The sequence below is a fragment of the Rhipicephalus sanguineus genome, chromosome 3 (assembly GCF_013339695.2).
Source record: "Rhipicephalus sanguineus isolate Rsan-2018 chromosome 3, BIME_Rsan_1.4, whole genome shotgun sequence".
NCBI lineage: Eukaryota > Metazoa > Arthropoda > Arachnida > Ixodida > Ixodidae > Rhipicephalus > Rhipicephalus sanguineus.
The window spans coordinates 129,493,497-129,510,932 of NC_051178.1; the positions used below are offsets into that span (position 1 = coordinate 129,493,497).

General features: G+C 47.2%; 1 protein-coding gene across 1 annotated transcript; it reads left to right on the plus strand.

The window, feature by feature from the left end:
- The first annotated feature begins 7,923 nt into the window (after positions 1 to 7,923).
- On the plus strand, positions 7,924 to 15,028 carry LOC119387129 (uncharacterized). Its single transcript, XM_037654436.2, has 2 exons — positions 7,924 to 7,996; positions 14,494 to 15,028. The coding sequence occupies exon 2, from the start codon at positions 14,543 to 14,545 to the stop codon at positions 14,894 to 14,896; it is 354 nt and encodes a 117-aa protein (XP_037510364.1). The 5' UTR covers positions 7,924 to 7,996; positions 14,494 to 14,542; the 3' UTR covers positions 14,897 to 15,028.
- The last annotated feature ends 2,408 nt before the right edge of the window (positions 15,029 to 17,436 follow it).

A 17,436-nucleotide genomic window follows, 5' to 3' on the forward strand; every position in this document is an offset into this window, starting at 1 on the left:
AGAATCTATGCCATATTTTTATGATGCGGATCCTCTTGTATTTCTTCCTACCTTACAAACATAGACTACACAGTTTTTGGTTGTGTAGTACACTGCACTTGTGCCGGGTGCGATATCGGTGATGATGTTATTTTGGTGTTTTTCGGCGAATGAGCCAAGTAACTAAGGGCGCCAGGACAGGGGTATCCCCACCTTTCTGGTTTATAAACACTCATGAGCTAAACCAGCGTTATGACACTTTGCATGTATCACTTTATGCGTAGGTGAGAGTTAGGGTCACGTAAACCCTTCGGTTTTTATTGAGAATCGAAGCGTTTACTTACGTGTTCAAAAATTCGAGAGAATGGTCAAGCTTGTACGGCATAGTCAACCGTTTGAACCAACGAGTTGTGAAGCTGCCGTCGCGGCCTATAAAATTCCATACGGCTCGGATATTGGCTCAAATATCCTAGTGCGCCAATAAAATACCACAAGAACCGCATGTTGGGAGATAACTAGCTTAAGTATACCCGAACCGCAGGCACGTGAGCTAAAACAGCATTTTAATCGAGAATTAGGAGCAATTTTCTTTCCTTCGACCGAAAGTAAACCGGTGTTCGGAAACAAACAAGCCCTCGACGCAGATTGAAACGTGAAAGCACACTTTAATTCCCCCTTCTTGCTAATGAAATACGCTAAAGAAAGTGCAGGTGTGTTCATTTAGCCTGTTATCACCGCTATGACACCCCCACCTTGCACTCACAGCCTGAAAACAGAAAAAATATCAGTCCGAGGTAGATGTGACTAAGATGCGTGCCCACCTGCTTCGTGTTGAAAGCCAAAAAAAAAAGAAGCCTTTAATTCTAAAGCCCCGACGTGCGACGAATTTCGAGCGTAGTCGCCGTCCGTTGCAGCCTGCGTCAGGACAGCGCAGGCTGTTCCAGCCTTGAACGGCGATTCACTTAAACAAGAAACTTGCCACTCACTCCGCTCAGTCGGATGAAGCCACCGACTACCGCGCTTTGCGGGGCGGCGCACGATAGTAGTGATTTGGTTGAAGCCAAATTGTGGCGTGGGCCCTAACGACGTTGTTTATCGTTCTCCGACGGCTGCAATAAGCCGCACGCTATAAATGGCAAGTGGTTTCTTTTTCCTTTAACTTCAGCTCTCCTGTGCGAAGTGGTGAGCGCGTGGCGACTCTAAAACACACCGTCGGAACGCAATTTTCAACCGGAGGAGGCCGACTGCACGTACAGGTGCACGCAGAATCGAAAGAAGGCAGTGACGAACACCTGACCAAAGAGCGACGTTAGAAAGCACTCTCTTGCAAGCCTTTACAATACACACATAGAGTTATGAAGTTTAGCTCTAACGAGCGGATGTACCGAATCACGATCTAAGCATGAGCATCGCTTCAAGCGTTTCAACGTATATTTTCTATTTGTAATATGGCAAATGATCCGAGCATTTATTCCGATCCTGAACAAACTCTCTTGTTAGATGCAACTATATGTCAAATCAATGTTTTTAGTGGTCATTACACGTCTACGTCCGAGTCGGCACCTCGCCAACGTAGTCGTAACAATAGCAGTAACATTAAGTTCCCGACCGTTTGCCCTTCCTGATTACGATATATGGTGTTTTATGACGCGAGAGCCAGTTATTATGGCCAAAGAGAGCTGAGACGTGGCGTTATGTGAAAGCTGTGGTGTGATCAATTACAATATGAGTAAGGGTGAAGGGGCTATATAGGGGACTAAAACGACGCGCACTTAAAGTGCTTAAGGGTAGTATGTAATAAAATTATGGCACTTTGCTTTCGCGCGGCTGTGGAACGGTACGGTCAGTATCAAATGTAGATCAAAGATTCGGGTCGCGGATTTCCTCTTTGAGACGTAATTATCAATAGTTAAATATTAAGAATTGTCATATCCGTACTTTACTCGAACAGGCAATATCCTTGCGCGCTTATCTGCTGTCCTTTCAATGATATCAACACGACGACGGCGGCAGCACGACGGCTATGACACGTTCCAACGTCACCCATCCAGGATGGATCAAAGGCTACATGCCACTAGACATTTTTTTTTCAGCCACTTTAATTCGAGTAAAACAGCTCCCTGAGCCATGGAAATATGCGCTGCGTGCCCTATTTTATCTCAGTAATAAATATTTAGCTTAAAGCAAACACATCTTTATACATGCGCCATTGAAGTTCAACCGTATTAGGAGCAATTCAAAACGTAAACGTCAACAGTTTAGACCACCATGACATTTACTTCAAAGGTCAGACACGTTAACTCACACACGCAAACATAAACGCACGACTTTGAAGTTGGAGACAATATCTGCGAGTCTCTGCGACCTAGCTTTGAGACCGTACTTCGTGATCTTAATGTGAAGTAATAAACAGCCAAAATTCGGCAGACCCCACGCCTTGTGGGAAACGCTTTCATGCGAAGCAGGCAGCCAGTATAGTTCTATGCTGCATTGTTAAGCGTTGAGCCAAGCGTTACGAGCTGCATCAACGTGTTTTTGTAAATGGAGGAGTTGTGTGCAGATCGTGGGCTTACCAGGCACGGCGACTACACTGACATTTAAATAGTAAATTATGGTCTGACGTAGTATCAGCACTCACTTTATAGCACAGACGTCTGTATTATCGAAACGAAGTGCATGCGACGGTGCGATGATGTGAATATCATACATAACTTTCGTTAGCGTATACTCCTCCGTGGTAGAGCAACGCTTGAATATATCTTGCTGAATCATAGGAATGCAAATGTAATGTTGATTGGAGTGCCATAAAAGCGGAGCCAACACTGGAGCCACAACTGTCGTTAACCCGACGTGAAGCATCTATCATAGGAGTACATATGTAGTGTTCATTTCTTTATTACAAAATTAGACAGCCAGCACTACACCACAATTGACGTTGCACCGAGATTACGCCTGCACACGATCTTTTTCCAAAGCAGTTTCTAGACCTGGCGTGGCTCTGTGGTAGAATTCCTAATTGCCATGCAGAATGCTTGGGTTCGATTCCTGCTGGGATCTTAAAATATTTATTCTTTCTTTCGTCGGGTCAACGTTGCCGGTGTCGGCTTTTCTTAACACTCTCCCATTTAAATTACCAATTTCTGTTCTCGCCGTTCCTGGGTAGATATAAACTGTCAATCACCTGTGGCGTATACCCGTATACGGGTATGTGCTGTCGCTGTCGCACGTCTTCAAACCCTTTCCTGCAGACACGTGTACACGTGTCTGCAGGAAAGGGTTTGAAGACGTGCGACAGCATTTTCACAGTATTCATGGCATGACCACACAGTCATATTCATCAAATCCTCTCACCCTCCCACGCCAATTTTGGTCCACAATAAATTAAGGAGGTGATCACGAGAGCACCCAGACGTAGGAGATAGATAGATAGATAGATAGATAGATAGATAGATAGATAGATAGATAGATAGATAGATAGATAGATAGATAGATAGATAGATAGATAGATAGATAGATAGATAGATAGATAGATAGATAGATAGATAGATAGATAGATAGATAGATAGATAGATAGATAGATAGATAGATAGATAGAGAAACGTTCAAAGTGCCTAGGGTTCGCTAAGAAATGCTTCGCAATTAAATAAAATCGCTCGTGTCCTTCGTGTATGTGCGCCAAACTTATCCTGAAAAAAAAAAAGAAAGGCAGCGGACTTGCGCGACCTTGCTGGAACAGCTAAATATTTCTAACGAGACCATCACTTTCGAAGCGATGTACTAATTATTTTCGATTGCCTGCCGTGACACCCATGAATTACCGCCTCCCACTTCCCTTCAAATTTAAGCATCGTAAATTTTGTTCACAGAGGAAACTCAGAAAACATGCATATCTTAACGCTTGAGTAGGGTTTTATTCGGTGCAACAAGGAATTCGCTGCAAGCAGTGCAACTTACTATAGAAAGCCTCAAGCTTCGCGTGTACACAGTATATGGCCCATTTGCACCAAATATTGCCGGAGCAACCTTCCATTCTCGGCGGAGAGTGGACCAACGTTCTGCGCGCTTTGTCTAACACTTTTAACATAGGGAGAGATGTAATATTCGGTGGCACCAAAATTAAGCCAAACACATTAAACGTTGCACGCTACTAAGTCAATGTTATAACCCCACAACAGTTCATTTCCAAAGAGTTAGAAATCTTTTTTGGCATCCGCGTAAGTATAGCATCCAGCCTCTAAAAACACGCAAACGAGATTATGTCTGTCAAAACTACCTGAACATTAGCTTCTCTAGTGAGTTTCACCTATGAAAGAGTAACGTTTTCTGATTAACTTGGCCCCTCTCCCTTGACATTTTTTTTTTTTTTTGGCTATCTTCATAGGCCACCAACACTGGGCTGCAATTGCAAGAGCTTTTTCTTTTTTTTTCAATGTTGTGTTGCCCGTCCTGCCGTTATAAGGACCCTATACTTAGGACAAGGCCATACAAATATGACCCTTGAAAACGCACGCGAACGGACTTGACATTGCAGGCGCCACAAATGAAAACGCGAGAAATAGATTCGTGTACCACGCTCCAGCGGAAAGTTGAAAGGAAGGTAAGAGCAAGAGAATAACAACAAAACGCGCAACCTTCACAGACAAGCCCGCTTTTGATATCAGAGCAAACCACGATATCAAGCCTTCGAGCCACGGCGCATCTGTCTGTGAGTGTTTCTTTAGCTATCGTTCGCAAGATGAGACATATTCACCCTTACAAAAGTCTTCATAGTTACTCTTATCTTTTTTTTTGTTGACTTCGTTTGTTATCAATAAAATTTTTGATGGCACGCAACTGAATAGCATTCGCGATTTTCGTAAGAGCAGATTCGTCGTTTTAATCACGCGCGACGTACGTATGAATAGCAAGAACGGCGCAGCATGTAGGGGATGAATACGCTAAATGTTTATTTCCCAGCCATTTTGAAAAATATAAATAAACTTGCGCTAGCCTTTGAAAATTACAGCCGGTGGAAGCCGTTTTTTGGCTCCACGTTCATAGCAAACTACGAGGACCCTTGATATTATCTCCTTAGGTTTTATTCGCAAATGCATCAGTATAGAACAGCATTGAAAAACAGTAATGGAAGTACAACAAGAAACGACCGACTGGATACGCGCAGAGGTATCTCTCACTCACTCACTGACACACACACACACACACACACACACACACACACACACACACACACACACACACACACACACACACACACACACACACACACACACACACACACACACACACACACACACACACACACACACACACAATACCACGTTACTACGATCACACATAAGAAACATCCCGTGAAACCTTGAGCATGCAATGTCCGAACGTACATTAACATATTACTGATTTATACAAAATCTCTAGAAAAGAAAAATCTCATCTCAGAGACATCATTATTCAAATATATTCCATTGTGTACTTCTTATAAAGGATGTCTCTCATTCGACCCCTTTCAAATGCAGGTAGCGTGCGTAATCTTGTTAATTATAGAGGGAGCCAGCTCACTGTGCAAATAATTTCGACGCGCACGCGTAAGAGCGAACGTAACTTCGAAAAGTAAGTTTCCAATGCCCAGGGGAAAAAATGTGCAATCCTCTCCTGGTATCCACTGAATTCGTCCTCTTTGTTCCGCCAAAGAAAAGAAAGAAAGGTATTGAATGGGCAAGAGGCAAGACTGCCAAACCGGCATCGCCTGGACCTGGTGATCTGCCCCCGCATTTTATATACCAACATATGCAGGCTCTATTCAGAAGGAGAGGGTCGGTAGAAATTACCACTTCGCGCCCACCAAAGTAGCCGCGGGCCGAGCGCAAACAAGGGCTCCTACAGCAAACACGTGCGCTAATAAGAACTCGAAAGTGTACGCCACCTCCATGAGCAGCTCACCTTTCTCGCGGACGTCAGCGACGTGCTTCATTATTTAGTAGCCAAGCTCGATAATTCACTGGTTCATACAGAGCATGAGATATGTCCGTGTACCAGCGGTCCCGCTATATATAACTCACGGGATGTACGACGTCGAACTGTCGAACGTGAAGTCACGGGTTCCACCCTTACCCCGGCGGCTGCATTCCAGTGGGGACGGTATCCAAGTTCACGTTTATAGACTCTGAGTGCAAACACGGACACAAACCAAGACAGCACAAACGTTGACTAACCTTGTGTTGTCTTGTGTTGTCTTGACTTCTCTCTTGTGCCCGTGTTTGCACGCCCTGTCTTTTAACATTAAAACGTGCCAACTATAGCTCAGCTTTCTCTTATTCTAAATGGTATCAAAGAGCACTGGTGCGTTGGGTTCACGTTATATAACACAAAAGTGGTCAAAAATTATTGCGGAGTTCATCATCAAAAGGTCCCTCATACAGCTGACTGTACGTAAGTTTGGGGTCGTTGAACTCTACATTTTTATTCTAGGTCCATAAACAAGGCTTGCACTCGTGATGACACTGTCCAAATTTGCCCCAGTGCTCACTCAATGTCAGAGGTGTTTTGCCACAAAATTATTTCGAGTTTTCACTTTACTGCCATTGTACGGCCGCATTCTGACGACCGCAGTGTTCAAAAGTCCGCGTTTACGGACTCAACTATAGACAGAAGGTGCTCAACATCTATCGAGACATTATGTCTAGGTGTGCTCTACGCGCGATGGATCCTTTTATACATACATACAACCAAGATAAGCGTTGGCAACAGTGGTACGAGCGAAACTAGAGTTGCTGTATATGCTACTTTTAGGTAGCAGAGTTACGCATCTGTCTTCCAATCGCCGCTAGCAACCATGCATTGCGGAAAAGCTGACGCTCGAGACAATTTTTGAATTTTTCGACGACGACGCTGCAGCGAACTGTATTAACACTAGTCATCGATACTTAATGTTTATCGCCGGTATTCGACACAGCAGATATGTTAATCGGCGACACGGTAGGCATGTTACCTGCAAAAACGGAGTGCGACTTCACCACATAGCTGTGCTTGCTAGCCAGTCTTATATATATATATGCGCAAGCCTGCTACTTAAAGGTAGCATATACAGTAACTCTAAGCGAAACCTTTCCTCTTTTTTTTTTTGTCATGTGCAGTGCAAACGTCTGCACTTCTAACCACGTAACTTCATCTCGTACTTAAGGTTTACGACTCTGCCGACTTTCTGTGGCCACATTAGACCGCGCATGGAATGTACTCGTGTAAGATGTTTCAGAGCAAAATTTAATGCGCACCCGACAACTTACTTGTTGACATTTGCTTCAACCTTACTTGAGGTCGTGGAACATTATAACGTGCACGTGCCCGCGCAGACTTCTTCTCGCTGAAGAAGGCGAGCGCTAGACTAACAGGTGCGTGTTATAACGTTATCGCCACCTCAGATACGGTCACTGTAATTAAGAGCGTCAAGCAGCGACAGCGTTAATTTGCAGAAATCAAATGTAAAATCGACGGAAACGTCTCATTCTATGTATGCACGACGGTCGCCTCCGCCAAAACTTACGCTAATGTACTGAGTTGTCAACATCACGGCTACGCCTGAGACTTCACTCATTTAGTTAATTTCGTGTTTCTTACTTTCTTTCTATTTTCGTAGGTTAACACTTGCTGCAATTGACTCTCCTGTCTGGCGTCATCCATAAGGCTGCGCCCGCATAACCACCAGCATACAAAGAGGCCGCCGCCGGTTTGCGTAGCTGGCTAAGTCATCTCACTGATATATCCGCCCACGCTTCCCTTTCTCTTCCCCAATTCCTTTGCAGAGTTGCTCCCGCGTACGCGACCGAAGCGATGCGCTTTGATTGGCTCTCGCCGCATCCCCCGCGCCGACGCCCGGTGACGCCTACGGGCCGACTGAGCGGGATGGCGCATGCGCACCAGCGAATTGAGGAACGAGCACGGGCCGAGGTATAAATATGCGAGACACAAAGGCACACGAGTGACAAGCCTGGTCGTCTAACGCAAAAGATCGGCAGAGTGCGAGGTGAGTGGATCGTCACAATTCGTTGATGTTGAGCTTTTTTTTTTTGCTGGTGTATCGCAGGTAGTAGTTCTGATGCGTAAAAGTTAGCATCGACCGAAAACTCGCACGTGCTCTCGGAGCGCTAAAAGTTCCATCTCTCGCGAACTACATCAGTGAAAACTAGAGAAACTTGGCCGTGTTTCTCTTGGGCTGCAATTTAAATTTTGCACAATGTTCACGGTGATCCCGTAAGTCCTCTACAGTTGCTGAAGACCCTTGTAGAACAGCTGCTGTTGGGAAATTTTACGCCTCACTGATAGTTTTATTTGTACGCACCTGTATAACAAAGGCATTAAGGAGACTACGAATTCTCAACATCAGTTGTAGAATACAAAACATCCTATTTTTGTACGCTATGGTATCATGTGAACGACTGTAGATTGCCGATCACGCCTTCAGAGGCTTCAACTCATTTTTATAATCCAAGGCTTTAAGCGCTAATATTTCAAATTTGCAGACCCAGTACACCCCCCGAGCCGTTGTGTATCGAAGCTGCTAAAGAAATTTCGTCATTCTCGGAGGTTTTGTCTGAAAAATGAGTAACTTTCTTGCGAGACATACAGCACACACTAATGTTAGCAATCACCGCAAGAGCCCAGTCAACTTCCTGAATTTTCAGTAAGCAGCGAGCCACACTGACATCTCCCACGTACGGTACACGTGCGAAACATGTCTTACGCGCACATATACACATCTTCTGATAATGGTTATCGCAAGTTTCATAGTTTCATATTTACCCTTAATAAAATGGGGTGGTACTTCTAACATCAATCATTTGTACACATCATGGCTTATTCGCACTGCCAGGGACTGGACGAAAGGACAAAAGAAAAGAAACAGACACACACAGGATGATGCGCATGATGCGACTAGCCCCTATGGCAGCTTTACTCATTTGTACACCCTTTAATCCTGCTTGTCTGCTTTAGTAGTTCGCCCTATATAAGCTGGTAAGCGATGGATTCCTGAATAGTTAGACGTACGTCCAGTATTATCCGGTCATTCATTTACACACTTGGGTAAAAAGTCCGATCTCGATCGCACGTGTTTATAGCACGTTTGAATCCCACGTGCGAGGCTATAATGCAATGCAGCAGCACTGGAGGGAATGTGTATGAAATACGTCATAGGGGAACGTATAGAAACATACCCTGACTTCAGCCACCGCGTAGCTTTTTACAATATGACTTTACACGCAACTTCCACTAGGGTCCAACGTTTTTCATATGCATGGCCGCCGGTATGGATAAAGGATAAATATATGGCTTTTTTTATTTACTTTCTCGATCATTTTACACACCTGACAAAAAAAAAAAAACAAAATGAACCCTCCGAAGTACAGCTAGGTTTCATCAAAACCAATAAGAATCATCACTGTTAATGTGGGATAACATTAGTCATGTCAACCGCTACGAAAGGCGCTATGTATGTTTTTACTGCGAGACGGTTTTCTCTCTAAACACTATGACGACAATTTCTGCCAATATTTGTTCTTTCTAAGAGCAGCGGATTGCCTCTCGTGGGAAACTATGACATTTTCCTTCAGAAACACTACGTAATCAAAACGTACGCCATTCACACATATCTTAATTACTTCCTTCCGAGAGTTCGTAATTAAGCTCCAATTTAAGAGAAATTGTTCCATACAGTCCGTTACAGCAATTCTCGAGCAGCTGTGATACTCTCCGAGTAGATGCGAATTTATGGTCCGGTCGACGCATCTTTCCCTGGCGCTAATTTTACTAAGAGCGCTACGCAACAGACTCGGAGGCTTAATTCCTCTTTTGCGGGATAGTCGCAATGGAATCACTTCCCGTTAATTGGCCGGCAGGCCTTGGTTCGACAAAAAGCGTCAAACATATCGGAACGAACAATACTAAAGCCATAAAAAAGTGCGCCAAAGTGTAGTCCCCGGACCCTTATTTATTCAAATTGATTCCCGTCCTTGTTATCTTCACCAAAGCGCGTACGCCCCGATCAATCACTCAGCTCACGGTGCACGCTAATCCTTTAGGAGTTTAGCTTGCGCAAAGACAGGCAAGCCTCCCGATGCCGCAAGCGTTTGTGCAATTAGTATAGCTGGAGAGCCTTGCATTGTAACACAGCGGATGCTGCAAAGCATTAGCTCAAGTCTGTCGGCGACGCTAAAACCACGATATATAGGTTTACTATTATGAACTCTTATCAAAGCCGCTTGCAATATGATGCTTAATGCCTTAAGTATTGTACTTTTCTCGACCGATGTCTTGAAAGGCCACGAGAATGTGCCCAGCTTGTTTATGTAGGGACTCGGAAGATGCACACAGAACTATTATTAAGGGAATATGTGAGGTGCTGCGCCGCCATTCTCCGCCATATGTAAGGCGTTGTCGAACGCTCAAGGTTAATTTTGACAACGGAGATTTTCAACTAGCACTTAAATCTTCTGGCTTCACGAGCATCTTTACATTCCACCCCGACAGGAATGTGATCGTCGAGTCTAAGACCGAATACACGATGCTTGGTACGCTACAAGAACATGACCGTCGGTGGTGGTATAGAACCAGGAACCTTTTACTTAAACCTAGCAACAACACGTCATATCTACTAAGCTATAGTGCAGTGCGTCTATACCGATGTATGGCAAGCGCAAATACAGAACACGCTAAATACTATAAGATATAGTGACTGTATAATTGGAAGTATCGCGTCTTTGGTTCTGTTTCAGAGCACTAATATTCTAATGGAGCCACACGGATTAGTTTCCACGCAAACGTTCTGCTACAGTGGTCTCCAGATCGCGATCTGCCGTGGCACGGCCGCTGGATGGAAACGGCCGTGGCCGTGGAATGCAGCACCTAAAAATGTTCGGAAAACGCAAAATCGCACGTCGTTTTCCTTAAATGCTCCATCCAAACAGTGTGCAGTAGCAATCTTGAAGTTTGGAGACCGCAGACATCAGCGAGAAATTAATACTTGTTGTAGCGCAGCTGTGCATAGTGGAATCGCTTCAACGTACAGCATTGGTCAAACGTATACGCTCGAAGCTTCACAAATTTACATCAGCCGGCATGCCGACGAGGCGAAGAATATATATTTTTTCGCGGCCCCAGCCCAAGAATGTTGCTCAAGAATGTTGCTCAAGAGCGCAAACATGAAATCGGAGAGATAGGAGACGTAAATTTTAACTACAACGGCATCATGCTCAAGTAGCGCAATGTTGTCACTCCAGCAAGGATTCCACGGTCTTTCGTCACTTCTTTTTTTATGTGATTCTAGTCTCGCAGACGTAAACTCGGGCGGAAATGTCTTTTCATTTCGTCATTACAGGTCGAAGTTGCGCTTCCATCACACTGCAGCACTGAACTAATAGCCGGTATACATATTGCTCAGGTGACAGTGCGTACCTTCGTTTGAGTCTCAGCGCTCGAGTGGTTACGCCCATACTGATACTATAGCATGGGTGTGTTGTAATCACGGTGTCCTTCAATTCCAGGCTCGTTGGTTGCGCTCATACAGTTCCCTACTACAGAATGCGAGTGTTAGATTCCCCTTCCTACTGTCTCAATTCCGGTTAACCTCACTGCCTTTCCCTCTTGTATCTCTCTCTCCCTAAGCCGTTCTCTCAGCACAACACTAATACCGCGCGAAGTTTCCAATAGGGTAACCGAACATTTTTTTTTTTTTTAGGTGTCGCCGTTTTCCTTTCGCGGCATACACCTTTTCACATTCTCAAGCCAGGGGGGCGCCATATTGAAATGCGCGCCGTTTAAGGTGCAAGATTGGCAAAATCGCCATCTTAGACTGCGCGTACACGAACAGGCGCGCTATCCGTTGATGCGAGATATCTGCTAAAGCCTGTGTTTGCTGATTTTTCGTTTCTTTAGACTGTTTCATTTGATATCGTCACTGCCACTGACCGATTTGTCGCTGTCTGAACCGTTCAGCGGCGCGCATTCGCGCTTGCGACTAGGGAGCCTATACGAACGGCCGCCGGTCATGTAGGCTCCCTACTTGCGACGCAAGAATAAGTTCGCGTCTGCAAATGGCAGTGATTCGTCGTCGGTACCAGTAGCAGCAAGCGTAGTACAAGGTCGATCACGGCGTGAATTATTAATAATCGGTAACTAGAGTGTTCTTGTAGCTGTTCACCGCTTTCCTTTATTGGCGTACTAAAAGTCTACGGATTATCCATCAGTTTCACACCTCCGTGCATACTCGTTCGCGGCGCGTAAATTTGTCAAACGCCGCACAATCCTTCTTCACAGATACCTTGATTTACATTCACCCCAACGACGTCGAAGACTAGGTTGAGGATACGTGTGAGTGGCCAGAAATACGGCGAGTGAACATTGTAATATCTCGTTGAGGCGAATGCGTGGGGTCTTTGCCAGTTGTGCAACTACGAGAGTCGCACAACTACGTGCAGTCTGGCTGGGTGGATCAGTCGCTGGCACAGAATGTGAAGGAAAAAGTCGTGCTGGTGGAGGGGAACGTGACACCGTCGCAAGCCGTGAACAGTACAGGCCCCATAGCGCGTGGGTTTCCGCGAGGCCTCCGGTGAAGTACGGCGCGCAGGCTGCACATGCGTAACCGGACAAGGCGGTGTTTGCATCCGTGTCGGCCGCTGTTTCGTGGACGATATGAAGTACGAGTCCGTGACATTCTTACGAGTTACTAGGTGAGTCATCAGTGGCTTGCGTACCTTTCTATCCAGGATGCTGCACGGTAACGTTGTTCTCGTCGGTTTTCTTGCCGCCAATGAAATACCGGGAACAGAGGCGTGACAATGGCGACACGCGGAAGTTCTTCCGATTTACTGAAGCCACCCACTGCTGCCGCAATTCAGGCGACGAAGGGAAACAATGACGCGCGAACATGCCACACTTGCACTCATCGCGTGGCGTACTGTGCTACGGACACACTACTGCACCTAAAATATTTCTCTTCTGCTGCTTGTCCGTTCACTAGTACACGACACAGTGATGGCGAGATGACATGCTATGCGAATGCGGTAAATTTTCTGCCATGATAGTCACTTCGTATCGGAGACGGGCGCACAGCACATTCACACAAACGCCTACCGAAGCAACACAAACACAGCAATGGCTCAGCCCGAAGCACGATGGCAACACTGAGAGCATACCATCTACCCCTGCAGCTCACTGGTACGAGGCTGCTCCTGTGAAAAGGTCTATACCCCTTCAAACTTCTACACTCGGTTACAACCTAAGAATCCCACTATAAGCTCCTCCCTCAAAACTGTGGCGCGCTTGTCAATCACCTATATAATGGAGTCGTGCAAGCTGGCTTCCTTTCAAATCGCAAGTAATTTTTCCGTGCTAACATATATGCTACGCATATCGAAAACTAAAGGTTCATCATTCCTACCTAAAATGTGAGATTTTTCGACTTCGAACCAGCGACACGAACATGTATCTGTTAGAGCTGTGCACGGGCCGTATTTCCGAGCCCGAGCCCGGCCCGGGCCCGCTGACTTTGTCGAAGGCCCGCCCGAGCCCGACGGCAAAGGGCTGCGAGCCCACCCGGCCCGGCTCGACGTACGAAAACACAATTCCGGGCCCGGCCCGGCCCGGCCCGGCTTTTTGAAGGTTCGCTGCGAAAACAAAACATCGTTTTCCGGTAATTTGGCGTTTTATTGAGCATATCGAATATGATCAAACGACACACGACGAACAGTCTCTAATAGAGAGTGTTCGTGGCACTTTTGCTATACAAGTAGACGACCTCATGCCAGCAACGATGGAGTTCGCTCGCCAAAGCCGTCACGTGTATGGGGTATGCCAATGCAAGCGTCAGCTTGCACGAAGGCAATCTACGTCGGGTCGCTCGTCGCTGTCGCGTGCATTTTCACTCATATGGGATTTGGCCTTAAATCTAACGCGGAACAGTCGCGTGGCGCCGTCACTAGCTCAGGTGGTGCTACTTCTCTGTTTGTCGGAGTGCAACAGAGGCAGTGCTTTAAGTAGCGAATGGAAAGGAAAAGCGGTAAAGGGCGGTCGCGGAAAAGGCGCTGTATGCGTGCTGGAAAACAATTCCCGCTCATTCTCTATATTTCGGGCTTGAGTCGGGCTTTGCGCCGGGTGCGAGCCCGGCCCGATAAAACTCCAAGTAGCCCGAGCCCGGCCCGGGCCCGAGGTGAAAGTACGTCGGTCCGCCCGAGCCCGGCCCGCGGGCCGGGTCGGGCTTTCGGGCTACCCGGAGCCCGTGCACACCTCTAGTATCTGTATGGGAAAGAGAACTATCTGAAGCACGTGAAAAGTGCTTGACGTCAGGGAAATAGAACAAATGTGGCTGGATGGAACGCTTATGCTCATTCTCCCTGTGTGTGACAGTGATGACTGAGGGCGGAGCTTATTGTTACTACTTATTATTAGATTGCAACCAATTATACTTATACCGTAATCAGTTTCCCAAAATGAGAAACCTTGTTGGCATGGCTCCATTGGCTCTCGCAGACAATCGCGGACCATCGTCGCCCTATCAGTCCCTCCCGTGTTGAGCACCATGCAACTCCCCGTCCGCATCCTCCTGTTCCTTCTGGTGGCCATCATGGCGGCAGCGAGTTCGGCGCTAGGCTATTCGGTGGCCAGCCCGGTCTCCTCGCAACAGCAGCAGCAACAGCAGCGCCACCGGATCAACGTGGGCCGCTGGCTGAAGAGCGTGCTGCCTGCGGCCGCAGCGGCCGCCGCGTCAGGGAGCGACACCGACAGTCGCAACACAGCCGACATGGACGCCGCCGACATGATCGACCCCGTCCTGCTCGCCTCTGGGTTCGCCAAGCGGCAGGAGGACGATTACGGTCATATGCGGTTCGGACGATCCGACGACTACGGACACATGCGCTTCGGCAGAAAGTGATCCTCCTCAGATTGTCACCGCAAGGCCAAACACAGCCGTTCCCACACCTGCCGCGCAGCCGAACGGTGCGTATATATATGACATGCCAGTGCCAGCTGGACCAGTCGACAAACACCGATGTAAAAATAAATGCATGAACACTTTTATCTCAGAGTGCAAGCACGCGCTTCAGTAGAAAAGCGGTGTAAAAGGCGGGCGACGATTCCGTTTTGGTATTGGCCGCGTCTCCTGCGCGCGGGTGGCAGGAGACGGTAGCGTTCGGTCAGTTCGGTTCACCCATAGAGCCGCTTAAAACCGGCTTGACTTGGCTTGAAGTGTATAAGTAGGTGGCGGCAGAGTAGCGTTCAGGCCGCCGTTTATTTCTGCGTGGTGTGGTGGGTGTTGGCAGAGAAGGCACTACTGGTGTTGGTTTTGAGCGTGAACTGTGTGCGCGAGAACCGCCCCTGGCCGTGGTGATAACCGTGGGGATATGGACATAGTGGGGACGTGGTCGCGTTGTGTAGAGTGTTGTAGAAAGTTATTCATGTGCAAGTCTTTGCCGCTTTTGTTTCTGCGATGTCCCCGTGTTCAGTGGACCGCCGCCACATCTATAAGCAACGATAACGAGCGTGAGATAAAGGGCCATGTGTTATGCGATTTGTGAATGTCTGTAATAATTGGTTCTTGATGGAAAGGAAGAACGGAGTGTCTAGCGTTACGTCTAGACGTAACTATAGGAGCCGTTGCAGTTACGTCTGGACGTAAGAATAACAAGTCTTAAAGTTTCGTCCAGCGTGAGATTAGACGCACCGAACCGATCGGCTCTAGTGGCGCAGCAGGCCAGTTCGTGTCGCGCTCGGATGTGCGAAGACGTTGGTTCGGACCTCGCTGTTGGCCTTCTCTCTTTAGAGGGGCGAAGCTCCTTAAGGCGGCACCCGTTCGTCTCTCGTAGTCGTAGTCGTAGTAGTCGTAGTGCGTAACCAGTCTTACGCTTTGACCTCCAAGGTGGTGCCGGTGGGAGATTTTTCCTGTGCGTTGTTGAACAATAAAAAATTCGCAGCGTGCGCGTTAACTAAAAGCCGAATTCTTCTGTCTCTCATTCCCCATTAGCAGCCATTGGCATGTTCCAGTAGGAAACGTTAGTAGAAGTAGAAGTGTAAGTGTTAGCTAAAAGCCGACTTCTTCTGTCTCTCATTCCCATTAGCAGCCATTGTTTACCTCCAAGGTAGTGCCTGGTGAGATTTCTCTTGTGCGTGATTAAAACAATAAAAATTTTGTTTCAAAACGCCGTTGATTGATGAAATAACCAACGAAAGACGCCAGATGTTTTCTAAAGCAATGGTTTTCTAAACAATGAAAATTCACAGCGTACATGTAAAATTAAAAGTGAGCTGCAAGTCGTCATAACTCATCGAACCTTTAGTATAAACGCGCCCGATCTCACGTCGGTGATGATGTACTGGGCAGAATTCACGGAAGATTCACGGTTTACCGATGAACCTCCGCAGCTTCGCCCACTCATCACCATTCACTCCGTGGATATGCTGTGATTTTTTTTCTTTTTAGGGGCGTAGCTCCTCTTAGTCTAACCTTGTCAGGTCTCCGTTGTCCGGCGTATCTCCCGGCAGTAAACGGCAGTATCTGGCCGGTGGTGGTGTGCGGCGTGACCACCTTTACCGCGCATGCGCATACCCTATCCACACACCTCCTCTCCACTCCCCCTCACCATTCCCATGTCCTCTACCCCTCTCCCCTCCCCCCTCTCTCCTTCCCCTCCCCCTTCCCCTCTCCCATAACCAGTCTTAAAAACGGAGGGGGCGTGCCCACATGAAGGCACCCTAAAGAATGCGCTGCGACAGTACGTGATATGTATCGCCCTCTCCTCTCCTACGGTCCCCCCCCCCTATCTTGCCTCGCGGCGCAGCGGGGCCGACGCAGGCAGCGTCGCGAGGCAGCGTCGCGGCAGCGTCTTGATTGTAAAAACCGACCGCTCGCGCTGCACAACCGTTCACTGACCACCCCCTATATATAGGCACTGGATTTTGACCTCCAAGGTAGTGCGTGTGTGCGATTTCTCCTGTGCGTGATTAAACAATGAAAATTCACAGCGTACATGTAAAATTAAAGTGAGCTGCAAGTCGTCATAACTCTCATCGAACCTTTAGTATAAACGCGCCCGATCTCACGTCGGTGATGATGTACTGGGCAGAATTCACGGGATTCACGGTTTACCGATGAACCTCCGCAGCTTCGCCCACTCATCATCATTCACTCCGTGGATATGCTGTGATTTCTTTTTTTAAGTGCTCCGCGGGCGCCGTAATATTTTTTGTTTAAGGAAATCGCCTTGGTGACAGCGGCGGACGCCCCAGCCCACGTCGTTGACGCTCCGTACTCTTGCTGTGGTGACACGATGCCACTCGAGCAAAATAGTGGAGCGACGACGGCGCTCCGCGAAGCGACAGCGTCCCAGTGACACGAGCCAATCACTGAGACTGGCAAGATAATTATTAACTCAAGTGCGCGTTGTGAATCACACGGTGGACGTACTTTAACAGCTG